General features: G+C 49.6%; 5 protein-coding genes across 13 annotated transcripts; 2 read left to right on the plus strand and 3 right to left on the minus strand.

Annotated features, from left to right (window-relative positions):
- Positions 1-623: 623 nt before the first annotated feature.
- Positions 624-2,602, minus strand: LTB4R (leukotriene B4 receptor). Of its 2 annotated transcripts, none has more exons than XM_016120565.2 (2): positions 2,491-2,602; positions 624-1,868 (listed from the first exon to the last, which is right to left on the minus strand). In XM_016120565.2, exon 2 carries the CDS (start codon positions 1,857-1,859, stop codon positions 801-803), a length of 1,059 nt encoding a protein of 352 aa, XP_015976051.2. In that variant the 5' UTR covers positions 1,860-1,868; positions 2,491-2,602; the 3' UTR covers positions 624-800. The 2 variants fall into 2 exon arrangements, with proteins under 2 accessions (XP_015976051.2, XP_015976052.2); XM_016120566.2 differs by lacking the exon at positions 2,491-2,602 and adding an exon at positions 2,217-2,326.
- Positions 2,603-5,331: 2,729 nt separating this feature from the next.
- On the minus strand, positions 5,332-8,800 carry LTB4R2 (leukotriene B4 receptor 2). 2 transcript variants are annotated; one of them, XM_016120564.2, is made up of 4 exons: positions 8,544-8,800; positions 7,853-8,001; positions 6,752-6,850; positions 5,332-6,439 (listed from the first exon to the last, which is right to left on the minus strand). In XM_016120564.2, the coding sequence occupies exon 4, from the start codon at positions 6,417-6,419 to the stop codon at positions 5,343-5,345; it is 1,077 nt and encodes a 358-aa protein (XP_015976050.1). In that variant the 5' UTR covers positions 6,420-6,439; positions 6,752-6,850; positions 7,853-8,001; positions 8,544-8,800; the 3' UTR covers positions 5,332-5,342. The 2 variants fall into 2 exon arrangements, with proteins under 2 accessions (XP_015976050.1, XP_015976049.1); XM_016120563.2 differs by having other exon boundaries at positions 8,222-8,800.
- CIDEB (cell death inducing DFFA like effector b) lies at positions 6,367-11,488 on the plus strand. 3 transcript variants are annotated; one of them, XM_016120568.2, is made up of 6 exons: positions 6,367-6,504; positions 8,690-8,877; positions 9,183-9,327; positions 10,231-10,380; positions 10,613-10,803; positions 10,975-11,480. In XM_016120568.2, the coding sequence occupies exons 2-6, from the start codon at positions 8,837-8,839 to the stop codon at positions 11,102-11,104; spliced, it is 657 nt and encodes a 218-aa protein (XP_015976054.2). In that variant the 5' UTR covers positions 6,367-6,504; positions 8,690-8,836; the 3' UTR covers positions 11,105-11,480. The 3 variants fall into 3 exon arrangements, with proteins under 3 accessions (XP_015976054.2, XP_015976055.2, XP_036094939.1); XM_016120569.2 differs by having other exon boundaries at positions 9,219-9,327; XM_036239046.1 differs by having other exon boundaries at positions 10,613-11,488.
- An 18-nt stretch (positions 11,489-11,506) lies between these two features.
- NOP9 (NOP9 nucleolar protein) lies at positions 11,507-16,633 on the minus strand. Its single transcript, XM_016120558.2, has 10 exons — positions 16,274-16,633; positions 15,609-16,061; positions 14,822-14,932; positions 14,426-14,567; positions 14,121-14,313; positions 13,356-13,496; positions 12,858-12,983; positions 12,456-12,692; positions 12,131-12,236; positions 11,507-11,783 (listed from the first exon to the last, which is right to left on the minus strand). The coding sequence occupies exons 1-10, from the start codon at positions 16,518-16,520 to the stop codon at positions 11,626-11,628; spliced, it is 1,914 nt and encodes a 637-aa protein (XP_015976044.2). The 5' UTR covers positions 16,521-16,633; the 3' UTR covers positions 11,507-11,625.
- Positions 16,634-16,723: 90 nt separating this feature from the next.
- DHRS1 (dehydrogenase/reductase 1) lies at positions 16,724-23,961 on the plus strand. 5 transcript variants are annotated; one of them, XM_036239043.1, is made up of 9 exons: positions 16,724-16,897; positions 17,282-17,455; positions 18,958-19,101; positions 19,256-19,335; positions 21,736-21,868; positions 22,191-22,337; positions 22,883-22,952; positions 23,282-23,380; positions 23,564-23,961. In XM_036239043.1, exons 2-9 carry the CDS (start codon positions 17,306-17,308, stop codon positions 23,698-23,700), a joined length of 960 nt encoding a protein of 319 aa, XP_036094936.1. In that variant the 5' UTR covers positions 16,724-16,897; positions 17,282-17,305; the 3' UTR covers positions 23,701-23,961. The 5 variants fall into 5 exon arrangements, with proteins under 5 accessions (XP_036094936.1, XP_036094937.1, XP_036094935.1 ...); XM_036239042.1 differs by having other exon boundaries at positions 16,725-17,063; XM_016120567.2 differs by having other exon boundaries at positions 16,727-17,063; positions 23,300-23,380.
- Positions 23,962-27,856: the final 3,895 nt, after the last annotated feature.

A 27,856-nucleotide genomic window follows, 5' to 3' on the forward strand; every position in this document is an offset into this window, starting at 1 on the left:
ACAGCTACTGCTGCTACCATCTTCCTAAAGTGCTGGCAGAACAGAGTCTCTCTAAGACAACAGGCATCCCTAGGAAAAAGTTGTTTATCCCTCTCACTTTGAGAAATCTTCATTTCCTAAGGGTGACTACAGTCACAGAGGGACCCTTAGCCCCACCTTGTGCCAGAATGTGTTTTGTGGCTGGCGGAATGCTTATGTGAAGAATTTTAGGGGATAAGATCTGCTGACTTGGTTCTCAAGTGAGGCCTTCTTGGGAGATGGAGGGAGGGAAGGCAATCCCCTAGAACCGCTCCCACTGAGAAGATGAAGGTTGGAGTCTTTGCTAAAGATAATAACTCTAAGTTTTCTCAGAAAGTCTGCTGAGTCAGAGAGACAGGATGAGTGATAAGATATGGTCTTTCTTGGTTAGGTGTCTGTTGTTCTGAGTATGACCTGCAGGTCACCTACCTCAGAACTGGGCAGTGGGGCAGGTCTGATTTCTATGTCTGTCTTTGTGTCCTTTCCTAAATTGAAAATCACGGAAAACTAAAGGATGTGCCTCTCAGGCATCCGGAGGGACCCCCATAAAGGTACCCAGGAGCATCCCAACCCACAACACATGCATTCTACACACAAGATTGACTCCATTTCAGACTTCAGTTTTAATTGCAAAGTTGTGCGGCCTCTGACACTGCCCGTACTTGCCCCTCCTCTCCCTCTTCTGCTCCACCCCTATGAGCCTTCTCCTGGAGGTGCAGTGCAGAACTGGGTCAGGTCAGGAGGAAAGCCGGCTTCCTTCCGCCAGCACTCCCAGGCCTGGTTCAGTTAGCTTCATCGAGAGGGTTGGTGGAGTCAGTGAGACCCTCAGTAGCGCCAGGGTCGGGAGAGGCAGGGATGCTCCTCACAGTCTGGTTCAGGGTACCCCCACGGCGGGTGCTGGACACCTCGGAGCCGGTGGCCTCCAACAGCTTGGCAACGAAGCCCACGCCAACCGAGCGCAGCAGGCTGCCGCCCGCGCAGGCGTACAGCACGGGGTTCACGCTGCTGCTCAGAAAGGCCAGCGCGATGAGCACCTTGCGGGCCAGGCTCAGCCGCAGCCCCACAGGTCCTGACTGCGGGGTCCTGCCGGCCAGAGCGCGGCTGGCTTCAGCCAGGTTTACCAGGTGGTACGGCAGCCAGAAGGCGGCAAAGGTCAAGATGATGAGCACCACCAGGCGGCTGGTACGGCGGCTGCGGCGGAAGCGCCTGGCCTGCAGTCTGCGCCCGATGTCGGAATAGCTGGCCACCACGACCAGGAAGGGCAGCAGGAAGCCGGTGAAGGTCTCGAAGAGCAGATGGAAGGCTCTGTGCCTCTCATTGGAGTATTTCGAGGCGCAAACCAGACTCCTGTTGTTCTGTATCACCGTGCGATACACAATGACGGGCGTGGGCAGCAGAGCTGACAACACCCAGATGCCTGCTAGCACCCTCCAGGCCATCGTCTTGGTGCGCAGCTTCTGGGACACGAAGGGCCGGGCCACCGCCAGCGAGCGGTCCAGACTCATGGCCATGATAAGCAGGACGCTGGCATACATGCTGACTCCACAAATGTAGTGGAACAGGCGGCAGCCAGCCACTCCAAAAATCCAGGTGCGTTGGGCCAGGAAGTGCAGGAAAAAGGGAGCAGTGAGCAATACGGCCAAGTCGGCCAGGGCCAAGTTCAGCACCATCAGGGCAGTGACAGAGCGCTTTTGCATCTTTACCAGGATGCTCCACACCACAAAGCCGTTGCCAGGGAGCCCCACAGCCATAGCCACTGACAGTAGGATGATAGCCAGCAGAAAGATGAACATAATACCTAGTGAGGAGGGTGCCGCAGGAGATGTAGTGTTCGTGGCCATTGCAAGGACCTGGAAGGTGAGGTGAACACTCGCATGAGAGTAGGGGACCAAGGGTTTCCTGAATCTCTGGACACACCTAGCCTGAGTACTCTAGTCTTTCCCCAGGACCAGCAGCATTAGAAGCACCGTCGCAACGTACTACCCTCAACACTGCCAACTGATCTGTCTTAGGCTACCTGACTGAGTAGAAAGACTTATTTTCTATCCGGGCCATGGGGCCGCTTCCTGCCCACAGACTCAATTGCAAAATACACAGCACCAGCAGTATTCGCATTTCTAGACCCTTTCTGCCTTCTTCGCCTAGGAGATCCTCAAACCCAGAACCAGACTGGGGAGATTTCCTTGCCAATGCTCTACCTGTCGAAAAGCTAGCTCCTCTGTGCACTGTCAGGTACTTAGCACCCTCTGTCCCACTGACATCCTCCAATCCTCTACCCGCTCTTCCAAGAGATGTCCAGGGTCCACCAGAAATAACAGGGATGGGGAACAGTTCCTGGAGAGGAGAGGAGAACAAATCCACCCAAGTCCTTTTACCACTAGTCAGGCTTTCTTTGGCAATTCCTTTTCACCTTTTCTCATGGCTGCACCCCACCCCTCTATCACCTCCCCTATCCCCAGGGTCCTTACTTACAGACTTTGTTGAATACTGGTGGAAGCTGGTGCCAATCTCAGGGTCAGGGCAGTGGTGTAGCCTATTCCAAGATCTGTCCCAGTGTCAGGGGTCTGGCCCCAGTTCTAGGTGCTGTCGGCTTAATCTGCCAGAGAGGAAGTACTACAGAGCAGGGGAGGGAGAAGACACATCTTCCTGAGGGTGGGGCTGAAACTCCTACCCCCTCCCTTCACTAGGAGGGGGGAATAGCCTTTATGTTCCAGAAGAGGCCAAGAAGGGACAGCGAGAGAAGAAAGAGGGGTGCAGGAGTGAGTAGGCTGGGGTGTGGCCTCAGATGCAGGTCTAGACTGGAGAATTGAACAGACTAATAAATTGTGTCATACTGGAGAAGGAGGGAGGCAAGCTAGAGAGGGGAAATGAACTTAGACTGTGAGGACAGAGTGTTGGTTATCTTTATATATTGGGTGAACAAGCAGATTTTTAGATTAATAGAAGTTTAAGTTAGAGCTGTGGTTAAATTCTGGGTTTGGGTCATAACCTTGTTACTTAAAGGTCAGCACCTTGTCCTTAGCCTGGATTCAAGCCATTAGCAGAGTTGGGGAGAAAGGGCCCTCTTCTAACACCCCCATCCTTCCTCTCATTGAAAAGAACTGGTTCTATTCAAGATCAATCAACTCCCTTCTCTTGGTAGAAGCCAAAGTCCAAAAGGTCTCCTTAGGATCATACAGAATGCCAATTTCTTCCCCCTCTCCCAACCACTTGCCTTGTGCTTACCCATGTGGTTACTCTGCAACATGAGTTTGGATTTAATATCTGGGCACTGAGCAAGGAGGTCAACTCAGCACCCCTTCTTTTCTACCTTCCCACAGCTGACTCTTCAGTTCCACCTTTTAGACATACAGAGGAAGTGGAGGCTGAGCATAAGAAAAAGGCATGAGGGAGTAGGGGTGGCGACGCCTCACGCCTGCCCTGCTAAGAGGGCTAACCAGGACTGTGGAAAGGGAAACAGCCCCCAAAGGGTCACTCTTCCCCCTTCCTCCTCTTCACAACCTCTCCTGCAGAAGCTAAGAACTGAAAAGTCTTTCCTTCATTCTGACTATTATCCTTCCTGCTTCCCTTCCAACTCTGTCACTCTCAGGAAAGATGCAGAGTGTAACAGTGGTCATAGAAGTCCCTTACCCTTTGCGGCCCCCACTTTCTCTGCTTTGAGAAAAGCCAGAGCAAAATTGACCCAGTCGCTATCAGGCAGAGGATATGATGAAAACGAATAGGCTGAAACCACAGCCAGAACCAAAGGCAGGGCTGAGGAAGGGCTCTCTGACCACAGAGGGTGTGTGAGACGAGGAATATGTAACAGGAAGTTAGGGACCAGTGCATGACGACAGGAAGAAGCCTCTGCAGTCGATGTTTCAGTATAGAAGCTTCTGGCTCAGAGCTCTTGGGTCAATCAGAGGCCCCTTCTGACACAAACTGGCTCATCTTTGCCTCCTCTCTCAAGCTGCACCCCACTTCCATCTGTGTTAATGGCCTTTCTTCTTCCACCCCGGACTAGACACTCTAAGCGTACCTGCACCCCAAGTCCAGAGCTCCACACCCAACCTCAGTTTTGGTGGCCCTCATATGACCCTGAGGACTGAATTTCTTTTGCTTTCTCTTGGCCTCTGCCTGGGTGGTGTGAACAGTCACTAAAGCAGAACCTGGAGTAATTTAATGGTCAGGGTGACCAGAACTCAGGTAACCAACCATTTGAGTTGCCAGGGATGGAGAGGACTGGGAAAAGAGACTTCCAATGTGAAAACTAAGAAAGTCCTGGGAAAACCAGGATGAGTTGGTCACCTTAGTGACCACATGTGTGTGCACATGGGCATCCCCTAAAAAGAATCTCATCCTACATCCCCAAACTAAAAAGTGTCAGGATCCAGAATAGTTTTGAGAGGTAGAGTTAGAGAGATTCCAAAAGATGAGAGCTGGGAAGTATTGTGGAGAGCAGGTGAGGAACAGCTAGTAGTCTTGTGAAGAGTAAAAATGGCAGAGAAAAAAAGGAAAAAGGACAGGCGGAACCGCCCTGAAAAATTCTTCCTGTCCTCCAAACGTCTATACCATTCTCCATGCTCCCTCATCTCCAATCCCTAAACATCCCCTGGGTGAGCAAGTGCCTGATTCTGGGCCCCTTTCTGAGTCCAGTGACCTTTAGGAGGAAAGTTGGATTCGAAGAGGAAGATAAGTCTCAGACTTCCAGGGCTCTTACCCCACTGTGCCAACCACAAGGCAGTCAGGAAAACTTTCCTTTGAAATCCCACAGATTGACTTTCGCCAGTTTCTTACCCCATCCCACCTCCCACATGGCTCTTACAGACTCCAGAGAATGGATCCCATCCCCACCCCACATCCAAGTGCCCATAACTTTTCTCCCTTTTCCTCCTTTTATTTCCAAAGTGGTTCTTCTACAAGCTGAGGAGGACAGGTCAAGATGCCACTGAAGGCTGGCACTGCACAGCTTTGGCCTGACCCTGCAAGGAAAACAAGTGGCTTCAGTACAACTCCGGTGCGCTAAACCACCAGAGGGAACACACTTAAGCCATCACGTAATGGCTGCCCAGTATCTTTCACAAAAGCTATTTGAAACAAGCACCTGTGGCACATGGGCACATGCCAACCTGCAAGAGTACAAAATTCGTTAATGTGGACCACCATCCCTCAAAATCTCCCAGTTTGGAGGACCCTGGGCCTGCCCCAGGTGTGTAATAATTCTGCTTAGATAGATCCAAACTGTCATCAGAAAAGGATTCTCAAATGCTCTGGAGTGGTTCCCTGGGTTCCGGAGGGAGATGGAAGGGTATAGGAAGGAGCAGGCCTGGTTATAGGGTTTGGTGTCAAGGGTCCCATTTCTGACTGTCCTTCACTGCCCCACCCCCAGGATCTCCATCGCCTCCAGCCTCCCCCACTACTTTGAGCCGAGGGTTAGTTCGGAGCTCCATGGTCCCCTCCCTAGAGCGGCCCCCCCCTCGGGCCTCCCCGGAGCCCTCAAAGAGCCGTGTGAGGAAGCGGGGACCTGCGCGGGGCAGCAGATCCCCGGCAGTGAAGAGGTAGAGCACCGGGTTGACGCTGGAGCTAAAGAAGGCCAAAGCCGTAGTTCCAGCTCGTGCTGCCTGTCCCGCGCCGCCCAGCTCCGCCAGCGCCCCGTCGGGTGGAGCCAGCGCTGCCATCACCTGCACAATGTTAACTAAGTGGTAGGGGGCCCAGAGCAAGCCAAAGGCGAGCACGATGGCGCTCACCAGCCGGCCCACCCGCGTGCTGTTCCTCCTGGAGCCCCAGCGGCCACCCCGCAGCCAAACCAACATCACACTGTAGCAGCCGAGCACGAGCCCAAAGGGCAGCACGAAGGCAGTCAGAGTTTCCAGGCTCAGGTGAACGGCGGCGTGGGCCCACGACGGGTGGCACAGCTGGCACACCTGGTCCTCCCAGAGGTGGCGGTAGACGGCGGCCGGGATGGCGAGTAACAGAGCGGCCAGCCAGATGACAAGCAGCAAGCGGTGCGCCAGGGCCGGGCTACGCAGCCGAGGCACCAGGAAAGGGCGGGTGACCGCGAGGCAGCGCTGCAGGCTGAGCAGGCTGGTGAGCAGGACGCTGGCGTACATGCTGAGTGCGCACACGTAGTAGACAGCCTTGCAGCCCGCTTGGCCCAGCGGCCACGCCTGCTTCACTAGGAAGGCTACGAAGAGCGGCGTGAGCAGCAGCACCGTGCCGTCCGCCAGCGCCAGGTGCAGCACCAGAGTGGCCGCCAGTGGTCGCCCCCGTGCAGGCCTCCAGCCCGCCAAACTCCACACTACGAAGGCATTTCCAGGCAGCCCCAGAAGCGCTGCCAACAGCAGGAAGGCAACTCCTGTGGCCCGCGAGGTTGTCCAGGTCAGCAACGTCTGGTTCCCTGGGGGACGATAGCAGTCCGACATCCTTTTGTGCCTACAAGGAGCTGGAAAAGGCCATAGAGCACACTCAGGGGGTGGGGCAAAAGCCCACCATTCCCCCTGATGCCAGGTGAGAAGGGACTATGCCTTCCCACGCTCCCCTGCAGCCAGCTTCTCTTTTGCCTGGGAGCCTTCTCTTCCTCAAGGACCTCGGCCCCAACTCAAACACTATTTCTTGGAACCCAAATCCCCTGCTCTCAGTCAGCTGACCTCCCCAGTCCCAGCTCCCAGGCTGTCACCATCTCCATCTCCACCCCTCTAGCCTGACCTTCCTTCTAAGTGGCAGGGAATAAAGGTGCTTGGGTAGATCTACTTACCAGACTAGGAGCTAGCAGATGGGGCGGGGGGCCTCAAGGGGCCTGGGGAAGCTGAAAGGCAAAGCAGCAGTGGGCAAGGCACCTACTCCAGTCCCGTGCCTGTCAGGTTTGAAGAGGGTGAGGTGGGAATGGGGAGGGACAAAATGGGGCCTTTCCCGGGGCTCCTCCCTCACCCCACTCCTTCCCATCACTAACACGTCTGGGCATGAGAGAGCACGCTTCCTGAGGAAACAGGATAAGCTGAAGGGGTGTGGAAAAGGTTCCCTGATCATATAGGTTTCTGTGCTTATCCCTTCCCCAGCTCTGGTCCAACCCCCTCAACCACATAGTCCTTCTGCTCTCTGGCCTTCCTGGCCTACACTCAACTCAGCAGAGAAGGTGGCCCAAACTACTCAGTCCCAGCTGCTCTATCTTTTCCTGTTTCCAGGCTCCTGACTCTGCTGAGCCTCCTTTTCTTTCAGCTTGGCACCTACCCTTCTCACCTTTTGCTTGAGCCCTGCCCTAGTCATTCTACCCTCAGGGCCCTCACTGGACTGTCAATGGCAGCTTTCAGTGTAAAACATGGTGCTACATTTTGCGGGGAGTGAGGGTTACATGGAGGTGTAAAGGGTGTAAAATCTGGTTAAGGAGTCAACATGACCATGAAGAGCCCACATACTGGGCTGCACCAGGATACAAAACAAGAAAAAAAGGAAAGGGTACAGTGCTGGAGACAGACTGAAAAGAAGCCTTCTCTGTTTGGAGAGGTCAGGTAAAGCTTGTAAATGAAGAAATTTGAGAGGGACCTGGTAGACTGATAAAATTGAGGGAAAGAGAAAGAAAGGCCTTTGCTCAGTCAACAGCCAGAACTGGGGGTTTTGGGAGCCAGGGCACCAGTATTGTCTTGGTTCGGGTTCCCTCCAAAGCAGTCAAGGGCATGGGTACAGGTAATCCTGTATTTGAAAGGTCAGCTTAGAAAGCAGATGCAAGAGCAAGGGAAGAGAGAGAAGAGGAGAGCCAATAGGAATATGTTATTGAGCTCCTTCACTAAGCATCAGGAACCTCTGAGAAATGCACAGAATTCCTTCCATGAAGATGAGGCATTAGCACTCCTATACAGACCTGCAGTCTGTACTTGTCTGGGGGCTGACTGGACTGCCACAGCTTCCGACAAGACTCCTGGGCAGGAAAGCAAAGAGACTTGCACTCATCTAAGTGGCTTATGGTCAGTGAGAGTCTGAGCTTCTACACAACTGTCTTCACCATTGCTGCTGAAATTAGAGATGGGACACAGGGCACCAAAAGCTAAAGTCTAGATATTATCGAAGGACCCCACCCACCCCGTCACTCCCCCACCCCTCACCCCCACTTCACATCATGCCTATTAAGTGGCCAAAAGAGAAAGGTGAGAGAGACTGTGACTAACCCAGTGTAGCTGATGCAGGCATTTCTGTTAAATGAAACCAGAGAAATGTTGAGCCAGCCACTCACCTAGACCACAAAGGAAAGCGCAGGAAAGTAGGAATGCCAGAGTCCTAGATAGGATCCTGGTGATCCATTGATCAGGACGCATCCTCTCCTCACACCCCGCCCAGACACACTGCCTCCTCTTTCATTTCTCTAGGCCTGGCCCATTTTCTCATCCTCAGCCTGGCCTCCCTTTTTCTAAAGCTGCAGTATGTGGCTTTTTCAGTAGGTGGCAGCACGTACAGTACAAATCACACATAATGCAGCTTCTATACTTAGAAATTCCCTCCACAGAAAGAAAAACACCAGAGATCACATCCCATCCCTTTCTATAGTTATCATTTACCCTCATATCACATGTTGCCAACAGAGACACATCCATACAAAGCTCCTTTGGCTTTCGCTAAGCAACTCTGGGCCTTAATCCTTCCTCCAGGACCCCATCTAGGCCCCTCCTCTTCCCTCTTCCTTTGAACTTTGTCCTTCTTACAGGCCAGGCAGGGGTCCAGAGTCCAGGCTAGACTCATCCCCCACTTCACTGGGCTGAGGTCTCAGCTCCATAACAGAAAACATCAGCACTTCAGCCCAGCACAGCAAAGAAGCGCCCAGCCCAGAACTCTGCTGCTCTTTCCTTCCACCATGGAGTACCTCTCTGCTCTGAACCCCAGCAGTATGCTCAGGTGATTTCTAATCTTCCTCTCCATTCTCTAACTCTGGGGATAAGGTTAGGGCAACAAAACTGCATTCAGCCCCTAGGAAACTCATGAAACCATACCTCTTGCCCTCCCCATTCCTACTTTCCACAGTGGGCTTGTCCAGCTCCTGAACTCTGCCCCCCACTCCCACCCCAGGGTCACTCCCATTCTCCCTAGGATACTCTAATCTGAAAACCTAGATCCTTCCCTCCCTTACTCTCCAGCTACCCTACTCCCACCATCCCTACCACACTAAGCAAACCCCTCATTCCTTTCTTCCCAACTACCAGGTCAGTATCTAATATGAGCTCCGAGTTTGGCCGTAGGGTCTGGATCTCCGCTCCACCACCCCAGCGACCTTTCCGTGTCTGTGATCACAAGCGGACCACCAGGAAAGGTCTGACAGCTGCCACCCGCCAGGAACTGCTAGACAAGGTGAGTGAGCCAAGTCCTTGGGTTCCTATTGCAAGGACAGCCAAGGAACTTGAGAAGAGTGAGAGCTTGGAATGACTGGCAGAAAAGGTTGAGGTTACATGGCTGCCCCTCCCTCTGAGGACTAAAAGCAGGGGGTTGAGCTCAATGACCTCTGCGGCATTTGAGTCAACCTACTTTTTTTCTAAGGAGTGGGCTTTTCTTTGGGGATAGGGGAGGGAGAATTGGAAGGATAGAATTCAGAAGTCAGTATAGAATAACAATTTGTGTGATAAATCTAGGTCAAATCCTGATTCTGCCATTTCCTAGTGTCAAATCTTGGGAAGTTATTTAACCGATCAAAACATCAATTTCTTCATCTATAAAAAGAGAATGATCACATACTTCCTAGGGTTATTGAAAGGAATAAAAGAGGATAATGTATGTAAAGTGCTACATAGATACAGGGCACTAGTGAAGACTCAAAAAAGTTGTCATTATTACTGAAAAAAGTTCTGAAGAACTCTCTGAGAGGGGGAGAGTAAGGTGGGACATTGGAGATAAGATTCCATCATGTCAGCCCCCATCAGCATAATGCCTTATACCCCTTGCCTGTGCCCATTCATGAAGGATGGACTTCAAGAGAACTTGGCTAGCTTTTTAATTCCAAACCAGGTGTGGCTTGGAGGGAAACAGGAGGAGATGACAATGACATGGTAGGAGCAAAGCAGGAGAAAATAGGATAGAAGGTTAGCCCCTAGTGAGTGTCCCTCAACAACTAAAGAACTGAGAGCTGGAGCCATCTGAACGGATGGCAAAATATCAAGTAGTAGAGTTAGGTTATCTACCAGTGTCTTGGGCCAACTGAGAAGGAAGGGGCATGGGACAAGCTCTGCCATTTCCCTCCTGCTTCTTGCCATTGGGCAGGCACTGGAGACCCTGCTGCTGAGTGGAGTGCTAACTCTGGTGCTAGAGGAAGATGGGACTGCCGTGGAGAGCGAGGACTTCTTCCAGCTGGTGGAGGATGACACATGCCTGATGGTGCTGGAGTCCGGGCAGAGCTGGAGTCCCAGCAGGGTGAGAGGCTGGTACTGGGGCTGCTATAGGCCACTGATCCTTTATGTTTCTCCCAAGCCTCTTCTCTTGCCTACTCTTGATCTTAGGGCCAGAGGCAACAAAAGAGGTGTGTTAAGGACACCTTATAGTGGATAAACCATCCAGGCAAGGGTGGGTTGGTCCCAGTGGTAATGGGGATTAGTGGTGGGTGTCAGTAGGTCAGGATCCATTGCAGTCATGGGGTACCCTACAGAGTGGGGTGCTGTTATATGGCCTGGGCCGGGAGAAACCGAAATACAGCAAGGACATCGCCAGAATCACCTTTGACGTGTACAAACAAAACCCTCGAGACCTCTTTGGGAGCCTGAACATCCGAGCCACGTTCTACGGACTCTACTCCATGAGTTGTGACATTCAAGGACTTGGTCTAAAGAAAGTACTCAGGTCAGAGACCAACATGTTTCACTTCCCCCTCCCAACAGCTTCAGTCCCAAATTCCTTCTCCAGTGCTCACCTGCATTCACCTTCCCTGTTAGCTCTGCCTTGTGGAGAGCCTCCGCCCCCAGCTCTATGGCTTCCTCCCAGCCATCTGACTGCCTCATCTCTGCCCTTCAGGGAGCTCCTCCGATGGACCTCCACACTGCTGCAAGGCCTGGGCCACATGTTGCTGGGAATTTCCTCCACCCTTCGCCATGTAGTGGAAGGGGCTGGGCAGTGGCAGCAGGGTCACCTTCATTCCTACTGAGAACTCTGAACTTCTGCTCCTAGACTTATTCCAAGACACAGCTGTAAGGACTGTGACAGCATCAGGTTTGTAGACTTGCAGACAGTACAGATTAGATAATTCACCTTGTTTCCCCACTGTCCTCTAACCCCATCAGCATCATGCCTTACACCTCTAGCTTATACCCATTCCTGAAGAATGCCGTCTCCTGTTAGCCATCTTTCCAACCTCCCACCTACCCTGAAAGTCCATAAGACTGTCCCAGGCATCTTGATCCCACCCTGATTGCTGCCTCATCTAGATGTCCTTACAGTCCTCCTGTCCCTGAGCTCTCCAATGCACTAAAGACAGCCTTCTGAGATTTTACCTTGAGATCTCTATTTCTTTGTACCCTCCCCCCAAGAAAACCAAAGACATTTTCAATAAAAATATAAAAATGTTTACTAATAAGACTTTTGACTCCAATTTACACTGGGAAGGGGATAAAATAGATGCTCCCTTTCCTCCTCCCCCATCAGCACCCGGTCCCAGATCCCAAGGCCTCAGTCCTCAAGTATTGAGTTCAAAATCCGCCTCCGCTTGGCCACCGCCCCCTGCTGCTGTTCCCAAGCTTCTCGTCGCTTCAGGAAGGTAGTCAGGGCCACATTTCGAGCCACATGGTGGCCAAAAGGATCTTTTATCAGCTCCTGGTTCTGCTCCCCTGCAAAGGACAACATTCATGTTCAGTATCAATATGTGGTCATTCACTCATGTTTGAAGAGACTCTACTTGGGCGAATGGTCCTCCATTTTCTGTAGATCCTGGGTCTGCCTCAGGATAGTGAACCCCCCACAGTCCCCCAAAAAAGAAGCTGGGAAGAGGGATGGGAGCACGAGGCTGCACAATCAGCAGAGGGGAAGGGAAGAGCAGACTGCTGAGCACCATGGCCCAAACCATCCTTTGCAATTGAAGTTTCTGCTGAATTTAAATCCACTCCCCAACCACCCAGCTATCTGGAGTGAGGGAATAGAAGGTCTGGAAAGGCCAAAGAGACATCCTGGTACTCACCCAGCTCAGCAGCAATTTCCTTCCGGGCCCCCAAGGATGCTCCACTCCAGATGACATCTAGCACACGGCTGCCATGGCGACTGCAAGCCAGAGCCACATATTGTCCCTGCATTGAGACAAGCAAGGTAGGTCCCTCTAGGGAAATCCATGAAAGTGTGTTGGGGAGAGTGGGTGGGTAGGGGAGTGAAGTTTCAGAAGTTTAGAGGCTGAGTTGAAAGAACCTAGAAACCACATATCCTCTCTCTGACTCTGAAGTCCTGGGGGAAGCTCATGTTCTCTAAATGGATAATGGCAAAGGAATTAAAGCAGAAACCAGAATTCTAACCTTTAGGGTCTTCAGCACACGGCGGCGCTGCTTGCGCGTCACAGAGGGACTGGTCAGGATGGCATCAAGCACATGGGAACCAGAAGGGCTTTGGGCCAGAGTCAGAAGTTGTGGTCCCGTCAAGGCACCCAGACTTCGAAGTATAAGGCCAGGAGCAGAGAAATGTAATAGATGCTGGAGCAGTAGAGACCCAAGGACTGACACTTCCCCTAGGGCCCTGGCTGTGGCCATTTCAACCTGAGAGGACAGAAAAAGGATATTAGGAGGCAGTCACCAAACTGCCACCTCCTCTTGGATGAAGCCAGAGATCTCACCACCCTCACCTCAGTAATGAGAGGCTTCCTAAGCCCAGGGAGGCCTGCTCCCCAATCAGTCACTGGCTTGCCCTCTCCCCTACCTCACCTGATGCTCTGCAGGCACTGTCCCCTCCTCCTCTACTAGTCCATAGTATACCTCGTAAGCCGTCAAAGTGGCAAAGAGAGGCACACAGGCCAATTGCCGGGAAGAGGGCTCTGCACAGTGGAATGCCTAGAAGACAAAATACAATGAATCTGAGAACTACCTCATCTTTAACCCCGACTTTCTAGATAGGAGAAAGCATCAGGAACAGCGAGAATGCCAAACTCCACAAGAATGTAAGCTGCATGAGGACAGGATCTCATCAGCCCTGCTATATCCCCAGCCTCTATACATGTAATAGGGGTCAAATAAATATTTATTTCTTAAATAAACTTCACTCTTTGTTCCGGGAGACAATTTTCACTCCAGGGCTATGAAATGGCTTTAGTTTCATTTTCCCATATCTATGAACTCGCTGGGCATTAAATCTCTTGGGCCCAGAGATACAACTAAAGATTCAGTAAGTTCTAAGAGGAAGGATTTGAAGTAATACCCACTCACCTCTAACAACAGCTGCAGTACCTGGACTTGGTGGGTCCCAACTCTGCGGCAGGCCCCAACCAGGGCAACAACTACCCCTGGGTGACCCTGGGCCAGCACAGCTTCCAAGGCAGGGCTCAGTTCTTCGAACACGGAGGACAGCTGAAAGGGGCATGGAATAAAAAAAAATCTGGCGTTCTGGTAACTGTGGGCTATTATTCAGACAAATCTTCCTGCCAAAAACAACTATAAATGCTAGATAAAACATAAAATCATTGCCAATATCAGGACTTTGGTTTGGCTGGATAAGAAAAGTCCAGGACAAGGGGGCAGTCTTAGAGGTATTTGCCTCACATGGAGAGGGGACTTTAAATGGCCATACTCTTAGAGTAAAGGAGAATTAGAATCAAACCTGCCCTTCCACCCTACCTCCCAATCTTTGAGATCCCAGAGAAGCATGCCTTGGCACTAAACAGCAAAAAAAGAGAAGCTATGGCAACAGTTCCAGCGTTCATGGATTGTAGCCAAGTACCCAGTCTGAGTGGGCTGTGGAACCTCGGGCTGCTAACCCGGTTTCAGCCAGTCTCATGCTGGTGTTGGCACCTGAGAGAAGCCAAAGAAAATCCTTTCTGGGAAGAGACCCCCCAGGAATAACTTTTCAAGAAGAATAGCCAGCACACAGTCAGAGATACAGAGGCAGAAACACAATAAAAATTAGGTCCAATATTCAAGAACTAACAGAAACCACAGAGTATAGAAACAGATCTAGCCAAGTTCCAAACTCACTAGCTCAGGTGTAGTGACAGCATCCAGCAAACGCTGCAAAGGGAAGTTGGCAATAGGATGTGCAGCAAGGATCTGCAGCTGCCCTTGGAAGTGATCCTCAAAGAGGCTCCAGAGCCTCGGAGGCTCCAACACCAGCAGCACCTGCTCCAGGAGTCTGGAGCTCGTCTGATCCCGCAGAAATAGCAGTAGGGGGCTGGAGACAAGGAGAGGTAGTCTTAACTCCACTTCACCCAAAATACCTATATGACCTTATTCATTTCATACAGCCCCATTAACCTTGGTCAATCCTGAGGCCCTGACCATACCTGCCATCTGCTGAGGAATTGCGGTTACTCAGGTAGCCAATCACAGCATTACAGAGGTGGGCACAAAACTGGGGAAGTTTGCGGTGTAAGATCTGTAAGGCCACTTGAAGGCAGAAGCTGGAGATCTTGTCAGTGATAAACACTGTGGGAAGAAAGCAGAAATAATAAAAGCAGCTTTCCCAAAATCCAGATGATCTATATAACCTTAAACCTCAAGCGACAAGGTACAAGAGACTATAGACACAAAGGGTCTATAAAGGTCTATAGAGTCTTTGCAACATCAAACCAGATCAGGTTTGAAAGGGAGAGGAATAATACTGACCTAAATAAAGGCCTTGTTTGAAGATAATCACCTCCAGAAAAGCAAGTCCTAGACCCTTTTATTTCCCTCCTTACCAGCAATATCCTTCAGAAAGCAGGAGCTCAGGTTCTGAAGGCCATTCAAGAAGGATTCAGGAACCTCAAAATCAGTTGGTTTACATTCTCGAGGTGGGGCCCTTTGTGTTTCTGAAGGAAGATCAAGAATATGTACAATGGTGAGATCACAAACTATCATCCAGGAGGGAGAAGAATTCCATCGATGAACAAAGATTCAGCTTAGAGATGCAGAACATTTCTTCTCATCTAGATGACTGAACTGAGACTACATTTCTATTTTAATTTTTCAAAGAAACTTCAACCAGCTTCCCCATGGTCCACTGGAGAGAGTCCAAACTACTCAGCCAGGAACTCAAAGCCTCATCTAAACTCTCTAACCTTATTTGCCAGAGTTTTTAAAAATGTAGGTCACTGCCTGAGTGCATTATGAAATCATTTTAGTGGACCTCAACCAGCATCTTTCTAACAAAATACGACAGAGTTAAAAAAAAAAAAAAAAAAAAAAAAGGAATGAAAATTTCAGAGTGTGTTGCATGTATTGAGGATATTATTTCCTGGAACTTTTGCTTGAATCCATAACACATACATACACACACACACACACACACACACACACAAATGTACATTAAGTCAAGTTTAGCTGGCCCCCAAACATGCCTATACATTCTCAACACTGGGCATCTGTGCACACTTCTCTGCTAATTATTTAAGGTCACGAAGAATTACTCTTCTGTTTACTCTCTCCCTCTGAACTTCCTAAACCCTCGTTTTCTCTAGATCCACTTCCTTCTCTTGTAATACTTACCAGGTGACTGGAAGCCACGGTGTCTGGCTCTCTCAGACTCCAGAAGAGTCCCTCCTAACACCTGCAGCAGAGTTCTGACCACGAAGCTGCTATGTGTGTCTCCACAGTAGAAAAGAAAATCATCACACACCTCAGAGGCTAGTCCTTGGACCAGCTCCTCCAGGGTCTCCAAAGAACCTTCCTTCCCATCCTCCTCCTCCTCCACCTCCTCATTTTCTGCAGGACTCCCCAGCAATCGAGGCAGCTGTAGCAAAGCACTTTGCAATACATGGACCCCGCTTCGATGACAGGCCACAAAGCGCAAGTTGGAGCGCAGAGCTGCCCACACGCGACACAGAGGTTTTCGGGGACTGAACCCCAACAGTTCCTGCAGCATCTCACTGCCAGTCCTATGTGTGGCCAAGGCTAAGGCCTGAGCCTCCGCTTCTTTCAAAACATTGCGCACCATCAGCTCTGGAAAGACAATGAAAGAAATATTTTAAAGAGACTGAGAGGAAGATGAGGTTATGTTCGTCACTGAACCAAGGGTCTGAGTGTGAGGAAGAGGATACGGGAGATGAAACTAAGTCCCCACGCCCTGGGAATCCATGAAAATTTCCTTGCCTGACCTGGATTTTATGTCCGACAAGTTCCTCTCTTGGACCCACCTCGAAGGTGTTCCCTACCTCGTTCTTCTCCAGTCTCCGGGGCCTCTTTCAGCGTGGACAGCGCCCGGCGGAAATACCCCAGCGCTTCGGAGCTTAGGTGAAGGGGCGCATCGAGAGCCGGCTCCGAGCGCCCGTCCGGAGGAGGGCGGGGTTCTCGCTGGCGGCCTGATGTGGGGCGCCCTGACCCCTTGGCCCCACGCCCCCGTTTGCCGCCAGCCGGGAACCGGCGCCCGGCCTTATGGGGGGAGTGCGGACCCAGCCCCATGGGTACTTCGGACCCTCTCCGACGGCGAAAGCTCCCTTCTCCGCAGCTGGACAGCGCTCAGCCAGGTGTGCGCCGGCTCCCTACGGAGTTCAGAAGCGCCGGCACGCTCTGGACGCAGCTTATACGTCAAAGTCCCGCGACGGCGCCCGGCCGGGCTGGAGTGGGTGTGTCCCCAGGTCGCCCCGCCTCCACGTGCCGGAACCGCTCCCGACCAGACCGTCAGCTTCCTGACCCTCCCCTCCACGTCGCCGGCTGGAACCCGGCCAGAGCGCGTACTTGCCCCTCCGCCGCGTACTCTGACTCAGGAGCAGTCACCTCGTCCCGATTCCAACAGCATTGCGAGCGAGGTGGAGAGAGCTTCAGAGACAGCACAGGTGGTAGATATAGGGATCAGGTCCCTGGACCTTGGCTCACCCCGGAACCAGAAGCCACGCCAAAGGGCGCGGCGTGACTGGGCCAGACAGCCCAAGACTGCGTGGACGCGCCGCGAGGACTGTCGCGCAAGAATCTCCCATCCAGCCAGCCCCCACTCAGAGAGTCCCAGTAGGTGCCCCTCCGTGGACAGCCCAACCCCTTCTCTACTCTTGGGCCTCCCAAAAGTGACAGCTGCCTTTTCTGCGGCCTGTACCCAGTTGTCCCCCTCTGAAACTTCTCTCCCCTCAAAGGATCCCAGCCATGGCTCCCCATCCTGCCACTATCAGGGTCCTATTTCACATACACATTCTGAGGGCTTCCTTCAGAACAAATCTTTGCTTCTGCAGATTTCACCCCTTTGCTTCTGAGTCATGGCAGCTCCCATGAAGGGCCAAGTGTGCGTGGTGACTGGTGCTTCCAGAGGTATTGGCCGTGGCATCGCCTTACAGCTCTGCCAAGCAGGTGCCACAGTTTACATCACTGGCCGACATCTGGACACACTGCGGGCCACTGCTCAGGATGTGAGTGCTTCCTCTGGGACCACAGGTGGTTTCTACCACCTGAGAGACCCCTTCTTAGTAACCACTCCTCACAATCAATCCCTTACCTGAAACCATAATATTCCTCAACAAAACGTGAGTATTTATTTACTCGAAGTGGGATAAATGAACTCCATCAGTAACTTCAGATCAGATCAAATTTTCCACCAAGTGAGTTTATGAAAAACTTTTTGTTTGAGAGCTTCAGGCATTGGAATTGCAACTAAAGAGTTGTGGACCTGTGATTTCCTCTATTTTAGGCAAGACTTTATTGAACCACACATTTTTGACTTTTCTACTGGTTTTAAATTAAATAAATACTTAGGTACATTTGATTTGCTAGTCACTGGGTGAAGCGCTGGGGTTACCAAGATTAATAAGATATAACTTCTGCTCTTAAAAGCTAGAGTCTAGCAGGAAGTCAGAAGCAGAAATAGTTCCTTTCAATGTAATGTGAATATGGTAAGTGATAAGAGGCAAATGTGCACAGAATGCTCTGGGAGCTCAGGATGGGCATCGAGACGATATGAGGGAGTGGTTAGGGAAAGCATTCTGGAGGAAGTGTTTCTTGAACTCAGTCTCAAAAAGTAAGAGGTCAAAGTAGCTAGAACAACAATCTCAGCAAAGGGAACTTCAGAAGCAGAGGGACAATGGTGAAAGAGTGTGGATATTGTGAAAAAGAATTCCAGAGCATATAGGTATGTGGCAGGAGTGAGAGAATGGAGAGGAAAAAGGGAATGGGTCTTTGAAGACCCTGCTGGAGAACTTTGGCTTTATTCTCTAAAAGATGGTGATCCCACTGAAGATTTTAAACAGATTTATGTTTTAGGCAATACATACTGCATGGAATATGAATAATTAAGGCAAAAAGACTGAAGGTCAGATGAGAAGTTAGGAGGCAAGGAAGTAAGAGGGTGGGACTAGAGCATGGATCTGGAGAATAGGAGGCTTGTTGAGTAAGTTATTCTTCCTCTGAAGTTAGAGGATAGGGCACATTTGTAGAGGCCAGAGTAAACATAGTTCATGCCTGAGAGCTTTGATTTCATTACCAGGCAAGAGTACAGGTGGAGTAAGGGTAAGATGGCTGGGATTGAGTAGGTATTACACATGACTGGTGAATAATGGGAGCTAAGGGCATGTGAGATGGAAGTGACCAAGGACAAGGAAAAAAGATCAGCCTCTTTGCCTTATTTGTCCCTTACTCCCCACGTGTAGTACAATGCCTTGCATATGGTAGGCTTCAGTAAATGTTTGTATATTTTAAACCTGAGATTCCCAATCCATCTTGCTCTATAATGGGAGGACCTAGCACTTCTCCAGTTCCTCACACAGACATCAGAGGGAAGTATTACCAACCATGTTTCCTCAGCTGACTTTGATTCCTCTGATGGCCTTCTCGCCTCCCAAGGTGGGTATAGAGGGCCTGCGTTATGTCTTACACTCATGTGCAACTGTGAGCTCATATCCTGTCTCTCTCTCTCCAGGCACAATCCCGGGGCGGGCGGTGTATACCTGTGGTGTGCGATTCAAGCCAGGAGAGTGAAGTGCGAAGCCTCTTTGAGCAGGTGGATCGAGAACAACAGGGGCGTCTGGATGTGCTGGTCAACAATGCCTTTGCTGGGGTCCAGGTATTCTTAGAACTTTGATCCCAGCTCCACACTTCTGACCTCCCCTTCTGACCACTGAGTCCTCATCCCTGCTTATTGTCCCTTCCATTATCCAGCCTCTCATACCTTCCTGCTTTCAGACCATCCAATTCATTACTATACTTGTGCCTTCCAGCCATTCCTGAAAAACATTAATAAGGCATTCTGGGAAACACCTGCCTCCTTTTGGGATGATTTCAACAATGCTGGACTCAGGTGGGTGTTCCCCTTGCCCTGGTGGAAGGACCTGGGCTCCCATCACTCACTTAGCCAGGCTGAGGGCCCAGATCTTTCCCCATATGTCCTTTCTTTTTCCCTATGACCTGCCATCTCTTTCTTCTCCCTTCTATCCCATGTGCCCCTCTTACCTCTGGAAAAGTTCCATACAGATGAATCTCTAATGAGAACACAGCATTTAGAGTTCTCCCAGCATAATATGCACCAGTTTCATCTGTGTTTATTATTATTGGAACTATGGTACACTCTCAGAAACTATGCTCCCTGGACGTGATCAGCCACCTGTGGGAGTAACCGAGATATTATCTGCGAATCCGTGACTAAAGAGTACTCACAGCTTCTAGTGGCAATCCCAAGAAAGCAAGATTAGAATCCAATTGTGATTTCCAAAGTAGAAGAAAGACTGTGAGAAAAGAGGGGAATGGTTAGCCAAGAAGCAAAAAAAGAAAACCCAAACAGCTGGAAATGGGCAGGGCCCATATGCTTAGATCTCCAGAGAGAGGAGCCTTTCACACTCATCTCTTGTTGGTCAGGGTTTTGAGCCTATAAGGCAATGGTCCAGACCCTGGCCCCTGAGCCCTGATGAATTCTCAAAGGTAAATGCTGCTTTATGAGCCTCTTGGAAGCTCACCAACACCTCCTCTCACTTCCCCCACACACATTTACATACACATTTACTGTGCCTTTCCTCTGCATTATCTTAGGCGGGGCTTCCTTTTGAAGCTGTAACTCTCTCTACTTGTTTTCATTTGGAGGGTCCTGTTTCCCGTGCAAAAGAAAATTTTTTTTCCGGTTACCAAGTCTGTGTATATTATGAAAAAATGTGAAAATCAGTATGATTTTATTCTCCTCATCGCTACCCCTTCCTCCCTTGACTGAGATATAGCAACTATTGATAGTCTAATATATATTCTACCATTCTTTTAAATATTTGACTTGAGAGAAATACCATAATATATTTATCTAATTCCTTATCTATTGCAATAGTGGAATTCTTGGAAAAAATACGTACTTCTTAAAGATTTAATAAACATTATCAAACTGTCCTCCAAAAAGACCCCACCGATTTATAAACTTATGACAGTGAGGGAGATATCTGTTTCCTCATGTCCTCAACTACGCTACACAATGTCAGGCCACTGAGTCAGGTAAGCTTTGCCACTCTGACAGACCATAGATATCTGAAGGTGATTTTAATTCATACTTCTTTCTTATTTGTGAAGTTGAGCTTTTTATTTATTCATTTGTTGGCTCTTTATTTTTTTGTGAGTTGTGTTATTGTTATTCTTTTCACATCGATTTATAAGAGATCTTCGTGCAATAGATTCCTTTGTTGTATGTTTTACAAATATTCTTCCAATTTATTATTCATTTTTTGCACGTTCTCCCCAGCTCTGTCTATATACATAAACATCTATAGATGTATGTATTTGTACATTGATATATACATATGTCAAATCTGTCAGTCTTTTAATAGTTTCTGTTTTGGTGTGTTGTTAAGACAAGCCTTCCCCACCTCAAGTTTGTGAATACGTTGTCATATTTTTCTTTTAGTGCTTTTGTGCATTTTTATATTCAAATATTTTATCCTTTTGGAATGTATTTTCAAATAATAAGTGAGGTATAGAGAGCTAATCCCATTCACCAAATAACTGGCCAGTTGTCCCAAGTCTATTTACTGAATGGTCTCTCTTTTCCTGTTGATTTGAAATGTACCCATTATAATTCACTGTATTATCATTTACATTTGGATCTAATTATTAACTATTTTTGTTTCATTAACTATGTGTATATTGTTACGCTAGTACTGCATTTTAACTATTATGTCATTGTATGTTTTAATGTGGGGTGGCAGGGTTGGGGTTTCATATCCTCCTTGCCCACAAGATATTACTCTTCCTTTTTCAGAATATTCATAATTATTCTCACATTCTCCAAAAGTCTTATTGAGGTGTAACTCAAATTGACTAAATCTATGGGTCAATTAAGGTAGAACTGATGTTTTACATGTTGATTCTTCTGAACAAATTATGTCTGTCTTTGTTCTTTTGTATTAGAATTGTATAGTTTTCCATGTAGATCTCATATATTTCTTATGTTTTTTTCCCGAGCTATTGTAGGTTTGTTGTTTTATTATGACGGAGCTCTTTTCTTCCATAACATCTTCTAGAGAGTGCCATTTTTCATCCTTTGGTGGTTAATTTTACCAGTGTTCCTCTCAGAAGGTGGTCTCCAACTCTGATTCTCCAGGTCTGCAGGGCCACCATGCCGCCCTCTCCTGACTGACTATAGCCACTAGAGGGCAGAGGAAGCTGCCATGGCTACAGCACCCAGGCCAGCACTGAATGCGGTCCATTCCTTCCTTGTTTCACCTTCTAGAGGCCACTACTTGTGCTCTGTCTATGGGGCACGGCTGATGGTACCAGCTGGCCGAGGGCTCATCGTGGTCATCTCCTCCCTTGGGGGTCTGAAGTATATATTCAATGTCCCCTACAGCGTGGGCAAAGCTGCGGTGAGGACTCAGTGTGACACAGGGGTTGGGGAGCTATAGGACAGTGATGGTACCCACAGCTTAGAAGGTAAATCCCAGCGGTCAGAGTAGTAAGGCCAACTGGTCATCACCTCTTCCGCTTCCCCTCCATGGACAGCTCCTTCGCCTGGGTGCCTCTCAGCTGGCCAGAATAGGCAGTGCACTGGGGAATGTGGACAGCTGAGAGAGGGTGCTTGGGAAGGGCAGGAGACTGGAGAATCCTCAGCAGGAGCAGGGAGGGCAGGGGAAGAAGGTGACATAGCCAGGTTCCCTGGCTCTCACCTTGTCTCCTGTCCCTCTACAGTGCGACAGGTTGGCTACTGACTGTGCCCTCGAGCTACGGCGCCATGGGGTCAGTTACGTGTCTCTTTGGCCAGGGTTGGTGCAAACAGAACTGCTGAAGGACTATTTGAGGAACAATGACAATGCTGAAAATTCTCTGCATAAGCAGGTTGGCAAGGGGTTAGCAAAGATCTCAAAGAATGCAAGGAAATCATCCTCTCCATCCTCAATGTCAAGACAGTTAACAATAATAAGTAGTAAATACCCAGGTGCTTACCATGGCAGATGTGGGGCTGGGCACTGTACACACGTTACGTCCTTTAATTGTGTAAGGGAGATAGTATCTCCATTTTATAGATAGCAGAACTGAGACCCAGAGAGGTTAAAAAACTTTCTCAAGGTCACAGATGCCATAAGTGGAAAGGCTGCTCAGCTCTAAAGCCCATGCTCTTGACCCTCACACGGCACTAGCCTAGAAAGTCCAGACATAGTTGGCTTCCCCAGATCCTTTCACTTAAGAAAGGCAAGTGGGTCCTGGTGCTGGGGTACAAGGCTCACCTGATTGTGAGAAAGAGTGGCTCCAGCACCTTCTATGATGCTGAGTCCTACAGATGCAGTGATGAGGGCCTTTTAGAATAGAAGCTGAAAGCAGGGAAGAAACTTGGGCAGTTCTCTGGGAAATTAACCCTTCACCTCTCTGTTCCTGTGTTTCAGCTTGAATTTCAGTTCTCGTCTGCGGAGACCGCAGAAATGAGTGGCAAATGTGTGGTGGCTTTGGCAACAGGTAAAGAGGTGGGGGGCAGCTGGTAACAAGAAAGGGCCTAGAGGATCTGCAGGGTAGTGGCAGCCAGTTTTAAGTACTGACTCAGGAGGTGTTTGAGGAATAAACCCTTCTATTCTCTGGGTTCTGGAGACCCAAAAGGTCATAATTCCCAGTGTGAGGTTTGGGAACTTTAGGAACTAGTTCCTAGGAGGTGTGACCAAAAGCTAGAGGCTCAGGAACCCGCCTAGGAACAGAAAGAAATAATTCTGGGCTCCTAAGCCTGTCTCAGTGGTGCCCAGTCCCATTGGGCCCAAACCTTGTCATCCTGGACCAGTCCTATGCCATCTCAGCTATATATGTGCCCACAGACCCCAATATCTTGAGCCTGAGTGGAAAGGTACTGCCATCCTGTGACCTTGCTCGACGCTACGGCCTTCAGGATGTGGACGGTGAGAGCTCTGACCCAGCAGCCAGCCTGGACCTCTCTTCCTTCTGTTTCCTGCTCACTCCTCCCTCACTTTCTTCCCTGTTCCTTCCTCCCTCACATCCTACTCAGTGTTCAGCCAAGGGGGAGGTGTCCAAGGAGTGGGAAATGAGGGTCTAAATCCCCCTTCTCCTCTTGTTTCACACAGGCCGCCCCATCCTAGACTATTTGTCTTTGAGCTCTGTTATCTCCCACAACTCTAGCCTGGGCTGGCTGGCCTCCTACTTGCCTGGCTTCCTTCGTATGCCCAAGTGGATTATGACCCTCTACGCTAGCAAGTTCTAACACCCCTGGCCTGATGTCACCACCCTGCTTGTCTTTTCATGCGGCCTGGTGGTCGGGCCTATCTCAGTGGAACAAGGCAGCCTTTCTCGCCTTGCCCTTGATTCGGAGAGAAAGCCTCTGCTATGTGTCCTGGGTAAGCCCTGGGGACCCTATAGATCCTTCTTTGTGCCTTGGTTTTCCTTACTGCTCCATTTTACGTTTTGCTTTCCTATGGAAAAATGCTCTGGGTACTAATAAAGGTCTCATTTCTCCTTCAAGGCATTTTTTGAGTGCTGATTCTGTCTGGGCCAAGTGTTAAACACTTGAGAGAAGTACTGAGATATGCAAAATGTTTGTGTTCCCAAGGAGGTCCATTCCTAGGACAAGGGCCCTTTCCTCCAGAGCTGTTCCTGCTCTTCCTTGGAGAGTTGTCCATCTTGGGGGCACCTGCCCTTCACTGTAAGGCCTGTTTCTCATGCCCCAGCTGAGAAGCTGGGCCCCTCCACAACCAAAAGCAGGCGCCCTTCAGTCTCACACTGCTTTCCCACCCACTCATTCTACCATCTCTTCAGGGATGCCTGCTCTCTGGGTGAGGCTCAATACAGTGCGGGCACTGTCTTTGGTGTTGATTTCCTGGAATTTGGGAGGAAAATACTACCTGAATGCAAGTGAGGGGCAGAGGAATTACTGATGGCACTGACACTCTCATCTTTCCTCTCAGGATGACACCACCAGAATTGCTTTCTGAATTGTAAGAACGGTTTAGGGCTGTATTGTCTGCTCTAGAGGCAAGGCAACAGAGGATGTGTTTCAAAAAAAGGAGCTGAGGACCACTCTTGGAGAGCCTTCAAGCCAGTAGCCTAGATGGTCACTGAGGTAATGAGATGGCTGCTGTAAATCAGAGGGGCAGAGACCATTTATAGTCTTCAAAAAAGGCCAGGAGAGACCTGAGGCTTCTTAAGGCTTCTCACAGTGCCTGCAGCAGCTGTGATATTCCTGTGGCTTTCTAGGGACAGCCCTGATACTGTTCCATTGGTGTACTAGGATGGCTCACTGGCTTGTGAGAGCTGATTATGCACAGTTCTGCCAACTCTGTGATCAGTGGCTTCTTGTTGGTTGCTTGGAGTCAGCCAGTGAGAGTGTATATACTGAAAGTCAAATAACACTACCAATCAGGGCTTTTTTTTTAAGAGAGCTGGCTCATCAGCACATAACTGGGACTGTGCGCCTAAACTCCCATTTAGATCACAATGATCAGATTTCCTCACCACTCTCACCTCCCTCCACTCACTACCCTAAATTCCTGTTATTCCCCAAGGTTGGTGAGGGGCAGAGGCTGCTGCCTATATTCTATAAGAAGAAGAATGAGGGCCTCAGCATCTCATCCAGACTTCTACAGTCACCATTAAAAGCCATCAATGAAACAAATCCTTGTGTGATGGCCCTCTCTCCTAAAGGCCACAAAGAATTATGGGAAGAACATGGGCTTCAGAGTCATCCAAATCTGTATGAAAATCCTGACTCCACCACTTAGGGAATTTAATAAAATAACATATATAAAGCACCAAGCAATAAGTAGCTATTAAAATTGTCAATTCCTTCTCTCAACAAATATTTAAGAGCATCCCTGACACCAGGCAATTTTCTTGAGAGAGCAGAGAAGACAGCAGACCGGACCCTGCCCACAAAGGACTTTGAAGATTTTAGACATCATCTAGACCTCCCATTTAGTAAAAGAAGTAAGCAAACTGGGCCTCCAAGAGTCCATACCACGCAAGGTTAGGCCTTGAGTTTCTGGTATCCCAAGAAACCAAAAGGAGCAGTGTTCTTTACGGTCTGCTTCCCTCCAACAAGATTTAATTAACTTCAGCAACATAAGCAATACAGTGCAGATCTCTGAGAGAAAGAAGCAGGAATAGTGAATTTTGATTGGAGGCAGAAGAGATTCAAGACTGAGAAGCCCAATAGTAGAGAATCTTAGGACATTTGGAGGATAAATATTTACCCAAAAACACTTATTTAATGCCTACACTTACTCTGTGCCCAGCACCATGCTAAGTATCAGAGGAGACCAGTTAAATATGGTAAGATGAGTCCTATAGGAAGTTTACCCCGAGAATACAGGAGGAAGCAACTAGCTCCGTTAGAAAATTGAAGGAGATGGTGTTGCCCAGAGACTTAAAGAATGGGGTAAGACGGGAGGAGAGGAGGTTTAACTTTTTTTTAATTAAAAAAAAAGGCAGCTACAAAGATATAAAAATGTGGCAGAACAACTAGAGGTTTGGTGTGGCTTAAATGTAGATATGATATGAAATAGATTTCCAGAGAGAAAGATGAGTAAAGATAGATGATTGAAATTTAAATGTAGGCAATAGGCTTCCACTGAAGGGTTCATCATAGATGCTGAGTTACATACTATTAAGGAAGGGCTCCCAGGGAGGCCAATAGGTGGGTAGCGGGGTAGGACAAACAAGCTAGCCTCCCAAACAGCTCTGGAGTGTAAGACCTCAGGGTAGCCCGAACCTGGGACCTTCACATGTTATACTGTGGCCAGGGGTAAAGCAGTTCCATTAGGCCAAGGGCAATCCTCCAAGAAAAGCCAAAGGTATCGACCTTGAAAGCACACTGAAGGGAGTGTCACGCACAAAAATGGAAAAGGGCATCCCAGAGGATGTGGTCAGAGCACTTAAGCAGGACAGTAGTGTTTAGGACTTGTGTTTTAGGAAGCTCACCGGGACTTAGATATGGGGAGGATGGACCAGAGGAAGGAGAGGCAGGCATCAGAAGAGCTGACAGACCCTGTTCAGGATGTGACGGCAGTGGAGATGTGGGCTGGGGAGAGATGATAGGAGGCAGTCAACAGACTGGAGACCTTGCGGAAAGGGAGGTGGGGCTAGAGTGGGACTACTGTGGTGTTACCGCTGGCATGGGGGGACCATGAAACCAACAGCAGGCGCAGAGAAAGAAAGAATGTGCCTGAACTGCGAAGGAGGTGCCAGCTTGCCTAAGGTTAGCCCCGGTGGGACTCTGAGATGCAGCCCCGACTCCCTCTGGTTTAGCCGATTCCCAAAATGTGATTAATCTCCCGAAGGAACCCAGGGAGGGATGGAGAAGAGGTTTTTTATTTGCATCTTTATTGATATTTTTAAAAGGTAACATATTCATGTGACTAAAAATCCAAAGGTACAGAAAGGTAGGTATACAGTGAAAAGTCCCCTCCTGTCCCTGCCCTCAAGTGCCCCTTCCCCAACTCAGAGGCAGCCAGTGCTACCCAATTCTTGGATAACCACAGAGAGAGCCCAGGCCTGTACAAGCAAATGTACAGGGGTTATATTTTCCAGTCTCTGAGGCCTATTCTGGCCCTTGCATCCTACACTTCTAAGCTAAGAGCAGCCCTGGCACAGAGGCCCCACCCCTTCCCAGGTGCTTCTGCAGCTACTCCCATCGCCATAAACTTCCCTACCCTGCCAGCAGGGAGGGTAAGAGCAATAGTTATAACTCAAGGAATGGAGAGTAACAGCCACAGAGAAGGGGTGTGAATGCCAAGCAGCTCAGCCTGAGTGGCCCAGCCTGGTCCTGGCCACCTTCCAGAGGAGAACCCACACTGCGACGGTAAGATGCGTATCACACCTGAAGTGGGATTGCTCTTTCTAGAGCAACCGCCCAAGGGTTATAGGTTCCAAAATGAGGCTGACCGTGGAGACTTCGATCCCCACAGATGTGAGCTCTGACCAACTGGCTGACAAGAAACAGGAAGGTGATAGAAGCAGGTCTGGACCGAGGGGTCTCAGGTTCCAGATTTTAAGACAAGTCACTGAGGATCATTTCCCATTGGCTCCTGAAGGTCCCTCTGAGTGATGTGACAGTGAGGTGGGGATTTAGGCATAGGGAATGAGGAGCCCAATTTACAAATCAAGGTGAGGTGGTTAGGCCCAGACCTGCTCTTTTCTCTTCCTCATACTGGCTCCTATGCACCATGGCCCTCAAAGGCGTTGACACTGTCTCTGAGATGTTAAGTGAGGTCCCTTCAGCTCCTTGGCCTCCCCATCCCTGGGAAGGGCCCCCCACCGTATCCTCAGAAGTCACTTTGCCACAGCCTGCCCCCATCCTGTCTTGTCTCTCGTCTTCCTCCCCCAGGTTGGCCCACCCCTCCACAAAGGCCCTTCTCCCTGGACCC

The sequence above is a fragment of the Rousettus aegyptiacus genome, unplaced genomic scaffold (assembly GCF_014176215.1).
Source record: "Rousettus aegyptiacus isolate mRouAeg1 unplaced genomic scaffold, mRouAeg1.p scaffold_m13_p_3, whole genome shotgun sequence".
Classification (NCBI taxonomy): Eukaryota; Metazoa; Chordata; class Mammalia; order Chiroptera; family Pteropodidae; genus Rousettus; species Rousettus aegyptiacus.